We start from the raw sequence: 15937 nt of genomic DNA, 5'->3' as shown, positions 1-15937 counted from the left end.
GAAAACAATAACATAATAAGTGTTTTTAATTTTATTTCAATGATCTGAATAATTATTTCACATTATTAATACATTTACAGGAAACAAAAAACAAAATGTCTGAGATAGGCAACATGAGTCATTTGTTAATTTTCTGCTACAGGTTTTAAATATGTGCAAGTGTACAAATATGTTTTAAATACAAGAAAACAAGCTTGAAGACATGAAATTCAGGTTTAATGACATAGCTGTTTATTTCAAGGACAGACACCATCTATATTTGAACTTATCTCCCTTTTGTTGTATAATACTGAGGTTGCTTCAAATACCAAACTGTTATTGTTTACAAAATTTAGGTGGGAATTCTCCTCTTCACTGAGTTTTTAATTCAACTGAAACAATCTAATAAGTTCTGTAGCTTTTACATGGCTAATGTGCTGGACACTGACTAAAGCTGTGCCCTGTGGAACTATTTTTTGTATCACTACTCTGTGAACTATTTGTTGTTTTTACCAGCTGGGGTGTATCTCTTAGAACTGTCACTGTCATGACAGTAGTAATGATTCAAGCTAGTTGAAAGTTGTTTACTCTGTGTAAATACATTTATTACAAGCCATTTTTGACTAGTTCATAAACATTTATGAAAGATTAAACAATTTAAGTCTGATATTTGTCAGATGAAAGACCAACAATTTACATATCTACTTTGAGACATACACATAAATCACTTGCAATGTGCCTATGCTTTCTATGTTAAAATATTGGCAAATATTTTTTACGCTGCTCTAAACTACAAGAAATTAGTTGTGTAGGCCGCATCATTCAACAATAAATACTGATTAGGGGAGGGGGGTGTGTAATACATACCCTATCACTTTATAGAAAGGTCAAAGCAAAACCCAAACAACTATACACCAACACTCATAAAGCTAATCATAAGATTTAGGGAAGGGAGGGATACAATAATTTAAAGCAGGAACATTGCTCAGAAAAGTCTCTAAACATTCAAAATTTCTTATTTTTAACATTAAAAACAAAATCATACTGTACAGGACAATAAATTAAAAAATTTTTTTTTTTAAGAAGGTACATTATTGGTGTTCTGAGATTCTGCAGATCATAGCCCAGAATCCTTGTGTAATGCAGCAGTTAATTTAAGTAATCTGCACATGATGCATTTTTCCCATTGTGCATGTGCTACATTGTCTAATTAAATTATCTAAGTAATGGGATACAGTATTTTACACCCAATAGTTGATTCAGCTTTACACATGTACAGTGCTACAACAATTGCATGGTAAATAGAACAGAAAAATTAAATGATAAAGCTTTAAACAGCAGTTTGTTTGAATGGCTTGTATTGAGTTGTTGGTTGATTCCCCTTGGCTGTAGAGGGCTGGGTATTGTCAGGTGTGAGGGGTGGGCAGCTTCTCCCTGCCTGGGGCCCCGAAGTGGCAGCCATTTTCGGATTGTCTTCACACTTTAAAGCTGGGTCTGTTGTGGTGGGCTTTCTGATGGCTGGTGTGATGGTTGGTGTATTGGTGGATGTTATGGCCGGTGTGATGGTTGGTGTTATGGTGGGTGTTATGCTGGGTGGCATTCTGCAGGTTGGTGTTTTAGTGGAGGGTGTATTGTTGGTTGTTGTGGTAGGTGGTGTAGAGTTTACTGGAGTTTTAATAAATAATGTTGTAGTGGGGGATGTACTGATGGTTGGTGTTTTAGTGGGAAGTGAATTATCAGTTACTGATAAGATGGATGGTGCATAATTGACTGGGGTTTTAGTAATTAATGTTGTGGTGGATGTTGTACTTTTAGTTGGTGTTTTACTGGTTGTTGTTGCGGTTTGTGGTGAACTGGAGTTTGGTGCTTTAGCAGGCTGTGTGTTTGTCTCCAAAGTGCGTATGCAGCTCTGGTTCAATGTCTCACACTTCATTACTCCCCGGTAGCTGACAAGTTTAGTATTTTTCTTGGCATTTATGCTGGAATCTGATTTGTCTTGGTTTGAAACTGAGACTGTAATATATTTTTGAGTTGCAGTGTCAGCTTGCATACTGTGACCAGTGTTGTTAGTTGTGCATGTAGGTTCCTGTGTTGATATTTGGCTGCCATCTTCTGCTGTGGAGTTTAAGTTTAGTTCAGGGATATTGTTCAGCTTGACAGCCATGTGTGTATCACTAAGGCAAAGAGACTCCCCAAGGCTACTGACTATGCTGTCACTACTCAAGGAGCTGTAGTCGCTATAGTGATGTCTGAGGGTGTGCCATTTGGGACTGGCAGAGTCACAGGTAGAATAACCCTCGTCAAAGAGGAGACTGGTGTTGGGGGTGGAGGCAAGCTGTTGGCTGATATCTGAGGGTGGGGCAGGAAGTTTCTCTTCAGGTGGGATGTGATCAGATGAAAGATTCTTCCTGTCTTTTATATTTAGCTCATCTTTAGGTTTTAGATTCATATTTAAATATACAGGTTCTAAAGAGGGATCATTTAGAAGTTTGTGAGGTTGCTGCGCTTCAGAATGTTTTATTTTGTTATCCACATCACGTTTCTCATCAAAGCTCACTTCAACATTGTGTTGCACTGACGTAGATTCCATGTTATTTCTTTCTTGAACCGTCACTTGGCCATCTTTTATTTTTTCATTCGTTGCATGTGTTTTAGATTCTAGTACCACAAGGCTTTCTTTAGAAAAACTCTCTGAAAACTGTGATGAGGATCTGTTTTCTTCTAGGATCACATCTTGCCTCACGTATGTGGCTCTGCTAGCTAAGGTTTCATTATGCTGGGCATGAACACGTGATATTTTCATGGTGGTGTTGCATCTATTTATAGCTGACCTTTGACATTTATTGTCAACAATAATTGTGTGACTTGTATCATGACGCTTGTTTCTCGATGATTTATCCGGCAAGATCCCTGAAATATTTTCTGTAGACTGTACTCTTGATTGGTTATTTGTTTCGGCAGTAACCGGCCTTGAAGTTCTAGTTTTGTCTACTGTAAGATCATGTGCTTTATTTAGATCTAAACGTTCGCTTGAATTTGCAACAGACGTCAGCGATTGAAAGCTTGAGGACAGCCCATGTTTTCTGGGGTTCTGGTCAGAGCTGTCCAGACCTGTGGCGACCTCAGGACCCAGGGTTCCAGAAGTTGACAAAGCCTGCAGGTTTTTTAAAGACAGGCTGCTGTACTGTAGGGTGACAGCATGGAGAGGGCCCGGGTTGTTCAGGGCTGTTATGTCAACCTCGTGCAGAGGGTTGATGATTCTGTTCCCAGGGTTCAACTTGGTTATCACAGTTTCTCCCAGAATACTGGGCCTTCTAAGAATAGCAGACGAGAAAGGATCTTCCAGAACATCGGCTGCGTAGTCATTCGTAACCTTGAACTTGTTATTTTTGTTCAGTGAATTGGTTAAAAAACCTGAAGAGATGACAGTTCCGCATGTGAACGATTGGCTTCTGCCGGCTTTCTTTGAAATTCTCTCAGATTCCTGCACTGTTATCTGGCTGTCGTTTTCTTTATTGTGTTCGAGGCTGACATCACTCATGTTAACCAAACTGCCTTCAGCGTTATTTTGTCCAGAAAAAATATTTCTGCCAATGTCTGTCTGAGCCGCACTTTTGTGATGCAGACCAATGGATTGAATTAAGTTATCCCACGACATACTTTTGTGCTGCTTCGTAGACTGGTATGAGACATTGTATCCTTGACCTTCAGAACACCTATTTGAATATTCATTAATTTGCATTGACCTTGACCTAAGCGATGTTTTAAGATGCGAGTCTGAACCAGGATTAAAATATTGCCTTATGTTGTCATGTTGGTTTGAAGGACTACTCTCTGGTATAGAATACGGAAAGTAGTAGAAACTTTCATGCACTGACTGGGTTCTTCCCCTTGCGAATCTTTGATCCGTTTGAGAAATAACAACATGGCGTCTTTGTTCCAGCTGTTCTGGAATATTATGTAACGAATCGGTTCTAGATTTTTGGCGAGGGTCTGTTTTGTGAACAAGGCGATTCTGTGGAGAGGAATAACATTTTCTGCCCATCCCTTTTGAAGGGTGCTGTGTTTTCACGAAGTTTACGTCTGCTCCAGAATATGCCAGATTAGATGCAAAAGTTTGGTTGCTAATTTTAGAATCGTCTGGCTGCAGATTAGCGGGTCCTGGGTGTGGGCTGTGAAGGTCAGCGTTGTTCCAAGCCTGGCTGTGTTGAGCTGGTTTGGCTTGGACTCCAAATGGCGGGGTTTTGTTGGATCGAACACACCACGCCTGCTCCTCGGATATACTGGCCAGAGAATTGGCCGAGTGAAAGGCTGACGAGGAGGACAGGTTTTGTTTAAGGATCTGCAACAGTAAGAGTAAATACAGTGAGCCAAAATTAGAGATAAATAATTAAAAACTAATTTTAAATGTATCTAAATTATACATTCAGATGCTATACTGCCGTTCCAGTTAGATTAGATTAGAACAATATGGCTAACAAAAAAAAAAACAACAACCAGAAATTCATTTTTACGCCCATACATGAGATTCCGTTTACACCAAGAGGTGTGTGTGTGTGTGGGGTATAATTTTAACTTTTAAATTAATCCCAATCTCTGCGTGCTAATTATGCCAGGCTTGTACTGATCAAGAGAAGAAAATATTTACAGGACTTAAAAATGCTAATTATCATCCAACCGTTAAGTCACATTTACACATTTACTCCCGCGGAAAATGTAAAACTTATTTGTAAAACAAATTAATTGGATACGGTTAACTAAAGGATTTAGGGTGGTGTTGACTTAATACTGTTCCACATTAATACGGCACCTAATCTTTTCCTGGTAGAATAAAACCGCATTAATTATGTCGCCTTATGCTCAGGGTTCACAACTCCAGGCTAGATGGTATTATCTGGCTTATGTTACAGACGTGGAGCAGCCAACACATCACAGTCAGCCAACACATCACACAGTCAGCCAATACATCACACAGTCAGCCAACATATCACAGTCAGCCAACACATCACACAGTCAGCCAACATATCACAGTCAGCTAACACATCACAGTCAGCCATCACATCACAGTTAGCCAATACATCACACAGTCAGCCAATACATCACACAGTCAGCCAACACATCACACAGTCAGCCAACACATCACACAGTCAGCCAACACATCACACAGTCAGCCAACACATCACACAGTCAGCCAACACATCACAGTCAGCCAATACATCACACAGTCAGCCAACACATCACACAGTCAGCCAACACATCACACAGCCAACACATCACAGTCAGCCAACACATCACACAGTCAGCCAACACATCACACAGTCAGCCAACACATCACACAGTCAGCCAACACATCACAGTCAGCCAATACATCACACAGTCAGCCAACACATCACACAGTCAGCCAACACATCACAGTCAGCCAACACATCACACAGTCAGCCAACACATCACACAGTCAGCCAACACATCACACAGTCAGCCAACACATCACAGTCAGCCAATACATCACACAGTCAGCCAATACATCACAGTCAACCAATACATCACAGTCAGCCAATACATCACACAGTCAACCAACACATCACACAGTCAGCCAACACATCACACAGTCAGCCAACACAGCACACAATCAGCCAACACATCACACAGTCAGCCAACACATCACACAGTCAGCCAACACATCACACAGTCAGCCAACACATCACAGTCAACCAACACATCACACAGTCAGCCAACACATCACACAGTCAGCCAACACATCACAGTCAGCCAACACATCACACAGTCAGCTAACACATCACACAGTCAGCCAACACATCACACAGCCAACACATCACACAGCCAACACATCACAGTCAGCCAACACATCACACAGTCAGCCAACACATCACACAGTCAGCTATCACATCACACAGTCAGCCAACACATCACACAGCCAACACATCACAGTCAGCCAACACATCACACAGTCAGCCAACACATCACAGTCAGCCAACACATCACAGTCAGCTAACACATCACACAGTCAGCCAACACATCACACAGTCAGCCAACACAGCACACAATCAGCCAGTCAACACATCCCACGGTCAGCCAACACATCACAGTCAGCCAACACATCACAGTCAACCAACACTTAAAATGAAACTCTATAAATCAATTTAAAAAAATAAAGATAATTTTGACCAAACCGGTATGAACACGCGTAGGTAGGTAAAATAATAACCTATAAGTTGGTCTATAAAAACTTGAAATACATCTCATTGATAAATCGTGGTAAGAGAAATGAAAAATCAAGGGAGACAAACTATACCAAGTTCCTTAAAAGAACACAATTAGTAAAATTCACGTAGAACAAATAAAAAATGTTCCTCGTTGTTTTTTTATTTTAAAAATTTAAAATGTAAAATGTTTCAATTAATGTTTGTTTAACTTTTTTACATTTTGGTTAATAAAGAGTTAAACTATTTTAATATACTTGAAAACAAGAACTTTGGCTTTATGCCAGGTTTTGTACAATAAAAGCAGTCTGAGTTTATTTAGAATGGTAGTAATTCTTTGTTTACGGACTGCAGATGAAACCAGAGTAGTTAAAATCCGACTTGTCCTGAATGTAAATAAAGGCGTCAGTTGTAAACAGCCACTGGTGTGTACTTTGAATGATTTAGCGGAGGCATCTGATCAATGTGTCCCTATTGCTTTAGTTCCATTAGAAGGTTTCTGGTAACCTGTAGTTTATTCTAGGATCAGGTGCATATTTTATTCCATGACATTTGCACAGATTCCATCCTCTGTTCTCAAGGTGTTCCTTTATGTATCCTCGTACTGTAGGAATGAATGAACCACCCACATGTTCCTCTTACTTTCATGTAAGTCTGTTGTGTGAGTGCTGGATTACTGTGCTCAAAAGTCTAAAGCTATTTAGTAGATGCTTGCTTTTTCAATGACTTTCCTTCTTTCTGACATTGTTGTTTAATATACACTTAATAAAACTTATTAAAATTAAAAAAAAAAAAAAAAAAGTTAAAATCCAAATAGATGACGTCCTCAGAAATGGTGTAACGCTTCACACCTCCATCCCCTCCTCACGCGAGTCCGCCTTGGTTGGACAATGAGCCCGCCCCCTGAAGGACATGACTGGTCAGTTTATCAAACTTCACTTCCTAACATATTAACTGTCCCATCTTTGGCGCTCAATGTTGAGGACGACGGTAATGTTGACCACACGATTTCGTGGTTATCATAATATTTGACAACACCATGTCATGTTTATTATCATGATATTTGACTACACAATCTCATGTATATTATCATATTTGACCACTCAATCTCAAGTATATTAACATGATATTTGACCACACAATCTCGTGCATATTAACATGATATTTGACAACACAATCTCATGTATATTATCATGATATTTGACCACACAATGTCATGTATATTATCATGATATTTGACCACACAATCTCATGTATATTATGATATTTGACTACACAATCTCATGTATATAATCATGATATTTGACTACACAATCTCATGTATATTATCATGATATTTGACCACACAATCTCATGTATATTATCATGATATTTGACTACACAATCTCATGTATATTAACATGATATTTGACTACACAATCTCATGTATATTAACATGATATTTGACAACACAATCTCATGTATATTATCATGATATTTGACCACACAATCTCATGTATATTATCATGATATTTGACTACACAATCTAATGTATATTATCATGATATTTGACCACACAATCTCATGTATATTATCATGATATTTGACCACACAATCTCATGTATATTATCATGATATTTGACTGCACAACCTCATGTTTATTAACATATTTGACTACACAATCTCGTGCATATTAACACGATATTTGACAACACAATCTCATGTTTATAACCATATTTTCCAGACTTTTGACATGTTAAATGCTGATTGCGGTGCACAGCTTAATGGAAGATGCTCACAGTGACCATGCTAATAAAAGTTACATTAACTCATCGTTTCAAAATATGCCTGAGGTAAACGGTTTGGTTGAGAATCGTGATAACTTATGTGTTAATCCATGTATGGGGGGGGGGGGGTGGGGGGGTGGGGGGGGGGGCAAAAAAATTAAATACGTCCAGAAAAAAAATTATATGAATAGGCCTACATATACAATTGCGTATACACATACTTACAAAAGTATATGGAATATATATATATATATATATATATATATATATATATATATATATATATATATATATATATATATATATATATATATATATATATATATATATATATATATATATATATATATATATATATAATTTTATGGGGGGGGGGGGTGGTGACACCATTAAGTGCCGCACCGGTTGACACCCGACCTCGCTACGCCACTGGATCCAGGAAAGATGTATTGGAATCAAATAAAAGTATCATATCCCTAAGGTTGAAGATGAGAGAAACGTAACTTTGAACTAAAAAGAACCAGTCGCGTAATTTCTTAACATTTATTTTACTCGTACACTTACATACATTACGCGTTGAAACCATTTTTTCTCCTCCCCTCAGTGTTAAGCGATTTACCTACCCACCAATCCGGTGTAAAACCTTCAGATTTACGTTGGTGAAAAAGCGCCCCCACCCCACCCATCTAGGAAAAATTGGTGAGTAGTTTTTACAAGTCACTCTCTTATGGGTGTTTATGTAACCTTACACAATCAAGGTAGAAAACAGTTAAATCAGTATGTAAAACATTGTAAGCGTGTAATTACCTAACTTTGTAATTAATTCAATTCTGCAGCTTAAAATTAGTTTGTAATTTTTTTTTTTTGCCTCCTATGTCGCCACTTATAGATCGGCGCCCGGGGCAGCCTCCCCCTAGGTACGCCATCAAGAGACAGCTGAGTCAAAAATACAGTAAACAAAGAGAAGCTGGTAAGAGATGGATTGGACTAAAAATCTAATTAACGGCCGCGTCGTCTTAAAAATGGTAGGAAATAAATCCCAGTAGGTTAGAGAACGTAATCATCTCAATTGGATATTTGACGAGGTATTCAGTAATGACACCGCAACTAACAATAACATTGCCATTTTTTCTTTCTTGCACACATCTCGCCACACCCCTCGCCACACCACTCGTCAAATGTTGAACCGGGCTTAACAATTTCTTTAACTATAGTTAATTATTAAACCAACTTTGTAGGCCTAGTCGATCTAAAATTTAACAAAATAATTTGATATCCCCCCTCCTCCAACTGGTTCGCAATTATGTTTAACAATAGGCCTATTTCAAACTATTATCAGTTATTATTCAAATTGCATATTACAAAAGATATACCGTAAAACCTTAGTTTTTTTTTGTTTACTTAGCCGGCTGTAAGATATCTATTGAGACGGTCGACACAACCATCAGTTAAAAATTATGTCTAAAGAAAAGATTGTGTTGGTTCGTTGGGGCCAAATCGTATAATAAATATAAAATTTAGCAATGCTTTTAACGGGTTTGGGGTCAAAGTTCGGCGGGGGTGGGGTAGGGGGCACAGAAGAAAACAGCAGGTACGGTAAACCTGAGACAGCAGGACAAAAATTTCTACCGACGCCTCTGACGTTTCGAGTTTTGGACACATTTTATGTGGACACGTCACCGCCACGTCTGCGCGAAAAATTCTTCGCATTTTAAATCAGCGGATCGGTAGGTTGCTTCACACTCCATGCTTGGCTAGTGCACCCCCCCGGCCCCTCCGCCTTAACCACTCCAGCACATTAAGAAGAAACACTAAAGTACATGTCCGAATTTTTTTTTACAAGTTTTGTAAGCATTGGAGAGAGAAAAAATTGGATCAATACTAAGGTAGATACTAGGGAGAGAGAAATGGGAAAGTCAAGCCAAGCAGTCAAGATAACGACCTAAATTTAGCAGTAAAAATAATGTAAGTTTAAAAAGCTGGTAGAACAAGCCCAGGGGCCAGAGTTTCTTTCAGGCATCTCTTCGGGGTGTCCGCCCCCCCCCCCCCCCGAAAATTTAGTCCCCCCCCCCCTCCCCCCCGAAAATAGAAAATATCAAGTGTTTGGTCCAAACTATAGATAAATAGAAAGAAAAAAAACAGTGTAGGGGTATACTAAAATATAATGATAACGGCTGAAAATGTAATCCTAACAACCTCAGCCAAGACTCTGTGATCATCACCCACAAAAGACTTGGGGGGGGGGGGGGATTTATTTTTTAAGATTGTTATATGAATATACGGGATGGATAGTAGTTATCATTGCAAAAATTATAGCCTATAATAATCAGTGTTTCTTCCAGACTTTTTTCTCCGGGGGGGGGGCACTTGAAATTTTCGGGGGGGGGGGGGGGCGGTAGACTTTCTTCGGGGGGGGGGGGGGGCGGACACTGTTAAAAGTATATATTTTCTATATAAATAATATAAATTTCATTTCGTTCGGGGGCGGGGGGGGGGGGGGGCTTTGCTCCCCCGAAGAGATGCCTGGAAGAAACTGATTATAATTAACTTTATTTTTTCTACATTCACTCCCACCCTAATATATATATATATATATATATATATATATATATATATATATATATATATATATATATATATATATATATATATATATATATATATATATATATATATGGGGGTGGCTTCTTTAAAATTCCATTGATAGCATAGTGATACATTTATAAATGAACAGGTTTTACTGTATTAGTCTATTCGATTATCTAAAAGGGAGTTCAATTGTTTAAATATTTCCCCGTCATTAGGGCTAACACCCCCAACCATGTTATCTAGAAAGTTTCTCTAACTACCGAAACATGTACGCATTCTATAAAGTTTTTCTAGCTACCGAGACATTCATGTTGTTCTATAAAGTTTTTCTAGCTACCGAGACATTCATGTTATGCTATAGTTTAACGACCGAGACATTTTACGTCATTCTATAAATTCATTCATGTCATTATATAAAATGTTTCTAACTACCGAGACTTTCACGTCATTGATCAGCACTATGGTAGTGTAACCATGATCAGCTGTATGGTAGTGTAGACATGACCAGCACTATGGTAGTGTAGACATGACCAGCACTATGGTAGTGTAGACATGACCAACACTATGGTAGTGTAGACCTTCTATCAGCAGGTCATGATCAGCACTATGGTAGTGTAGACCTTGTATCAGTAGGAACCGATCGATGTGTCTATAGAGACTTTGTTGTAACATTCCTGGTCTGTGAGAAACGTGTTTACCAGGAAGAGTCACAGCGTTGGAAAGGGGGAGGGCTAGGTCGAATATTTGGGCGCAGTGGTGAATGAAGTGATTGGGGGAGGGTCTGTGGCGGCTACAGCATATTGCTTTAAGGAAATAGATAAATAGATATTATATATATATATATATATATATATAGATAGATATATAGATATTATATATATATAATATATATATATATATATATATATATATATATATATATATATATATATATATATATATATATATATATATATATATATATATATATATATATATATATATATATATATATATATATATATATATATATATATATATATATATATATATATATATATATATATATATATATACCGTGTTTACACTTGAGACATATATACTATACAAGTCTAGAAAAACTCGCAGCAAGTTTTTATACATGTTCCGCGTGGAAAATTTTTTCAAATAACATTAACTTGCTAATAGTTCCCCCCCCCCTCCCCCTAGACATGTATGAATTACATATCGCAAGGGTGAACGCGGTGTAATAATATTGTGAGATTCATTGATGTGTTTACCGAGTAGGCCAGGATTGTTCACGACACCCCCCCCCCCCACCTTTCCACGCCAACCAAATGGGAACGTGCCTACCTCAAAGAGATTTGAACCGTGTTCTCTCTCGCTCTAAATCAGACGGGTTACACTACTTTGAAGTGGCCTAAAAGACCTAGTGTGAAATATTTGACAACACTAAAAGGTAGTCTATTGGCGGCATGTTTAATAAGAACGGAATGTCCGACCAACAACGATACAATCTGCCATGTAGGTAGTATTATCGATTATATTTTTCTTTAAAATAATATAATGTGTAAAAATATGTGGGGTTACGTTAACAAATAAGGAGGGGTAGGGTGGGGGGTAAAGGGACAACAAACTATTAAAGTCGCGTGACGTCATATGGTGGTGGGAGAGAAATTGGTTTCAAACATTTCTTCATGCAGGAATGTAATTTTTTTTTATAGTTAAGTAAATCAACAGACGCCGTAAAAAAAAGTTATAAATAGAAATAAAATTAGCGTCAGCACAGAGCCGCGTTGAATATTGACTGAGTTAACATTAGCATATTCCTACACGTTACATCTCATCCCTTCAACTGTACCCTGGGTTCACGCGGTTACATGGGTTGGTTCGACTTCCTCATCAGTTGAGTTGTATCCAACTCGGCATGTATTCCAGGTACTAGACTGTGTGACGTCACACTGTGACTCGCTTAGCTGGACGGTGACCCAAGAGATGAATGACCCCACACTCCGAACTAGGCTAAATACCTGCGTCACCGTCATGCTGGCCGTGGGGCATGGCTGGAATATCCTCCTTACCTTGTCTTATCCTGAACCCCGGGCAGTTGCTTTACCGTACGTCGGTTTAACCCCCCCCCCCCCCGCACATTTCTTTCCTTAAATACGATAATGTGGGCTAACTTAGCCACGGTCTGATGGTAAATTAGGTCACGAGTAGTCCCACAAGTTGGTTGAGAAAATAACGTGCGAGGGAACAATTCTAGTTAGCACCGTGTAATATGATGCCTAAGGAGGATACATAATTATAATAGGGGATAACATACTTGTATATATATATATATATATATATATATATATATATATATATATATATATATATATACATATATATATATATATATATATATAATATATATATATATATATATATATATATATATATATATACACACACACATATATATATATATATATATATATATATATATATATATATATATATATATATATATATATATATATATATATATATATATATATATATATATTCATAGTTTAAATAATTTTAAAGCTAACCACTGAGTTACAATATAATTTTTTAAACATGCATGCATCACGAAATGATTTGGTTTAAGTGCAGGTACATTTTAAGTCCAGGTACTTTTAACGATTTCTTTGACACGAATCTTCAAGTGAGACAAATTCTTTAAGCATGTATCGTGCCTTGAAGCAAATCAAGCTAACATGCATATACAAATGGAACTTATCGTGTTACAAGTCTGGAGATACCTTAGCAGTGGAACTAATCAAGTCTCTGGAGATACCTTAGCAGTGGAACTAATCAAGTCTCTGGAGATACCTAAGCAGTGGAACTTATCAAATCACTAATCTAGAGACACCCACCTGTTGACCTTTGTCCGTTGGTAGTTTTGGTTTCTTGACCCGGTGATGGCCGGAGAAGAGGCGCGTCTGGTCACGTGGTGCCATCGTCTCCGCCATCAGCTGCTGCTGGTGCTGACGTAACGCCCGCAGCTCTTTGACCCCCTCCTCCCCCGCCTCCAGCCGGGCGCGGGTCCGGGCGGTGTCCGTCCGGCGGAGGATGGGGACCCGGTGGTGGCCCGGTAGTTCACTCAGAGACCTGCATCGCCGCATCGTCGCCGGTTCCCGACTCAGTTCCCCAGTCTGGGGGAAATGTCCCCGTTCTTCTCTCGTCATATTTCCCTCTGCTAAAGCTCGAAGACTTCTTGTACTAAACACTCAGGACATTTGTTTGAACAACCAAGTCCCATCACGCTGATCCACTCGCCGATTATCCCATTAGAATTAGCAGTTAAAATCCGTGCACTTTTCTGATTAGAACTAAACGATAATCCCGTTAACACATGTGAGGCTATTTTTATGAACTAGGATTATTCCATGAATGTGAACCACAAAGTCCAATAACTCTGGAATTCTAAATATTCAATAATCATTCTATTAGTCCTAGTGTGATCAACAAAGTCCTATAACTCTGTTCTTCTGGGCACTAAAGTTCGACAACTTTGTGCTGGTAAGCTACAAACCAAGAACAACAAAAGTTCGACTACTCCTGTCAAAACTGGGCCATCTTCACTAAGCGAGGCGTGAACTAGCGAACACAGCTCGCCCTCACGTTCTAACGATGACACAATTCCAGCGTAATCTCCCCTTCAAATGGAGTGGATCCCCACGCCTAATCCCATCCGAATCCTGCTTTGTTTGGCGTATCCCTGGCGATAAGCTGACAATGGCCACTCAATTTGTTTCAAGTAGGGACCTGCTGAACACATGACGAGCGTACGCGCCATTGTGTACGACGACAATGCTGAAAAAAATATAAAAAAAATGTAATGAAAAAACTTTCAACTTGCTTAGTAGTAGTGGGCTATATAAGGAAATATCGAATCTAGAAACATGCAATATATTAATAATGACTTTAAAAATAGAAATGTAATTAGTTATGAAGACATATTAATAAACGCATAAATAAATTGCCTAACATGTATTGAAAATTAGGAATGAAAAAAGAAAAGAAACAAGTACATTGCGATGATAAATTGCTTGACGAACAATGTAGGCTGTGATCAGATCAAACAAGGCGATCTGTGATACTGTCACACAGGTAAATAGATCAGTTGTGTGTCTGTGTCTGTGTGTGTCCGTGTAGCAATGTATAGCAGTAGGTAAATCGGCCCGGTGCTAGCGAAATATGTGTGTGTGTGTGATGACGACGTATGACTGGTAGGTGTATCGGCCTATGGTGCTAGGAAGTATATTTGTGTGTGTATGTGTATGTATGTGTGTGTGTGTTCGTGTGTATACGTGTGTGCCCCTATAAAGACGTATGACAGGTAGGTGTATCGGTCTATGGTGCTAGCGCTACCAACACGTCCTACCTTCGTTAAATTGTTTAAATATTTGCTTCCATTTTTTTACGCTTTGTTCTCTAGTTCTGGCCTGTGTGATTTTCACCCCAGAACTTTTCAGTAGTGACAGCAAAGATAACCCGCCCTAGGTAGGCAGCCTGATTACATTTTAATAATACAGGACCATATATATATATATATATATATATATATATATATATATATATATATATATATATATATATATATATATATATATATATATATATAGGCCTATATATATCCTATTTTTTTCTGTCAAGTTAGTTTCGCCGTTTGCATCAGGCAATGTCTTGCAAGCGTGGATGATAAGAATATATACAGCCTGCACAAATTGAACGGAGCAGCAAAAAGTAGACAATACACTGAATGGTCCTTGCAGTGAAAAACACTAGTGGGTCTACAGGTTTTTGTTTTGTTTTTTTTATTTTGCTAATGCATCAGCCTGCATAATTGAATACTACACTAATCTACAATTGCATGCATCGCTTGTCAAGGACGAAACATTATGCATTGAGAATAACAAGTGCACGTCATTTCATTTCATATTCACATTACAACCCCCCGCCGTAGTGACACAAATCTAAAGGTTAAAAATAGATGTCAGCTGACAAGAAAGCACGATTCCATCACACGAACAGACAACCGGAAATACAGATGCGACGATTAAATCTTCCACAGATTTCCATGATACAGAAAAACTTGGGATTAAACTAATCTCAAAGATTAAACAAGATTTGGAGATTAAATATGGCCTGTGGATTATACACGAACAGTGTTTCTTTCCGACCTTTTTCTCCGAGGAGTGGGGGGGGGGGGGGGAAGCAGTTAAAATGTTCGGACTAAATTTTCGGGAAAGGGGGTCGGACACTGATATATATTTTATAGATACATTTTATATAAATTCTATTTCGTGGGGGGGGGGGGGGTATACGTTCTTCGGAGACAGTGTTTCTTCCAGACTTTTTTTCTCCGGG

General features: G+C 38.4%; 1 protein-coding gene across 2 annotated transcripts in view; it reads right to left on the bottom strand.

Moving 5' to 3' along the window:
- Nucleotides 1-119: 119 nt before the first annotated feature.
- The window catches only part of LOC131936430 (serine-rich adhesin for platelets), a 20348-nt gene continuing 4530 nt past the window's right edge, over nt 120-15937 (bottom strand). For both annotated transcript variants that reach the window (XM_059293404.1, XM_059293405.1), the window contains exons 2-3: nt 13441-14380; nt 120-4321 (exon numbers count right to left, since the gene is read on the bottom strand). In XM_059293404.1, the coding sequence (XP_059149387.1) occupies nt 1310-4321; nt 13441-13752 (3324 nt within the window). In that variant the 5' untranslated portion in view covers nt 13753-14380 and the 3' untranslated portion in view covers nt 120-1309. The remainder of the gene's footprint in view (nt 4322-13440; nt 14381-15937) is intronic.

This window comes from Physella acuta, unplaced genomic scaffold, assembly GCF_028476545.2.
Source record: "Physella acuta isolate Inbredline_101_S28 unplaced genomic scaffold, ASM2847654v3 ptg000178l, whole genome shotgun sequence".
In the NCBI taxonomy this organism is placed as follows: Eukaryota; Metazoa; Mollusca; class Gastropoda; family Physidae; genus Physella; species Physella acuta.
Note: the sequence above shows the minus strand (reverse complement) of the source record. Positions and strands in the feature narration are given on the sequence as shown.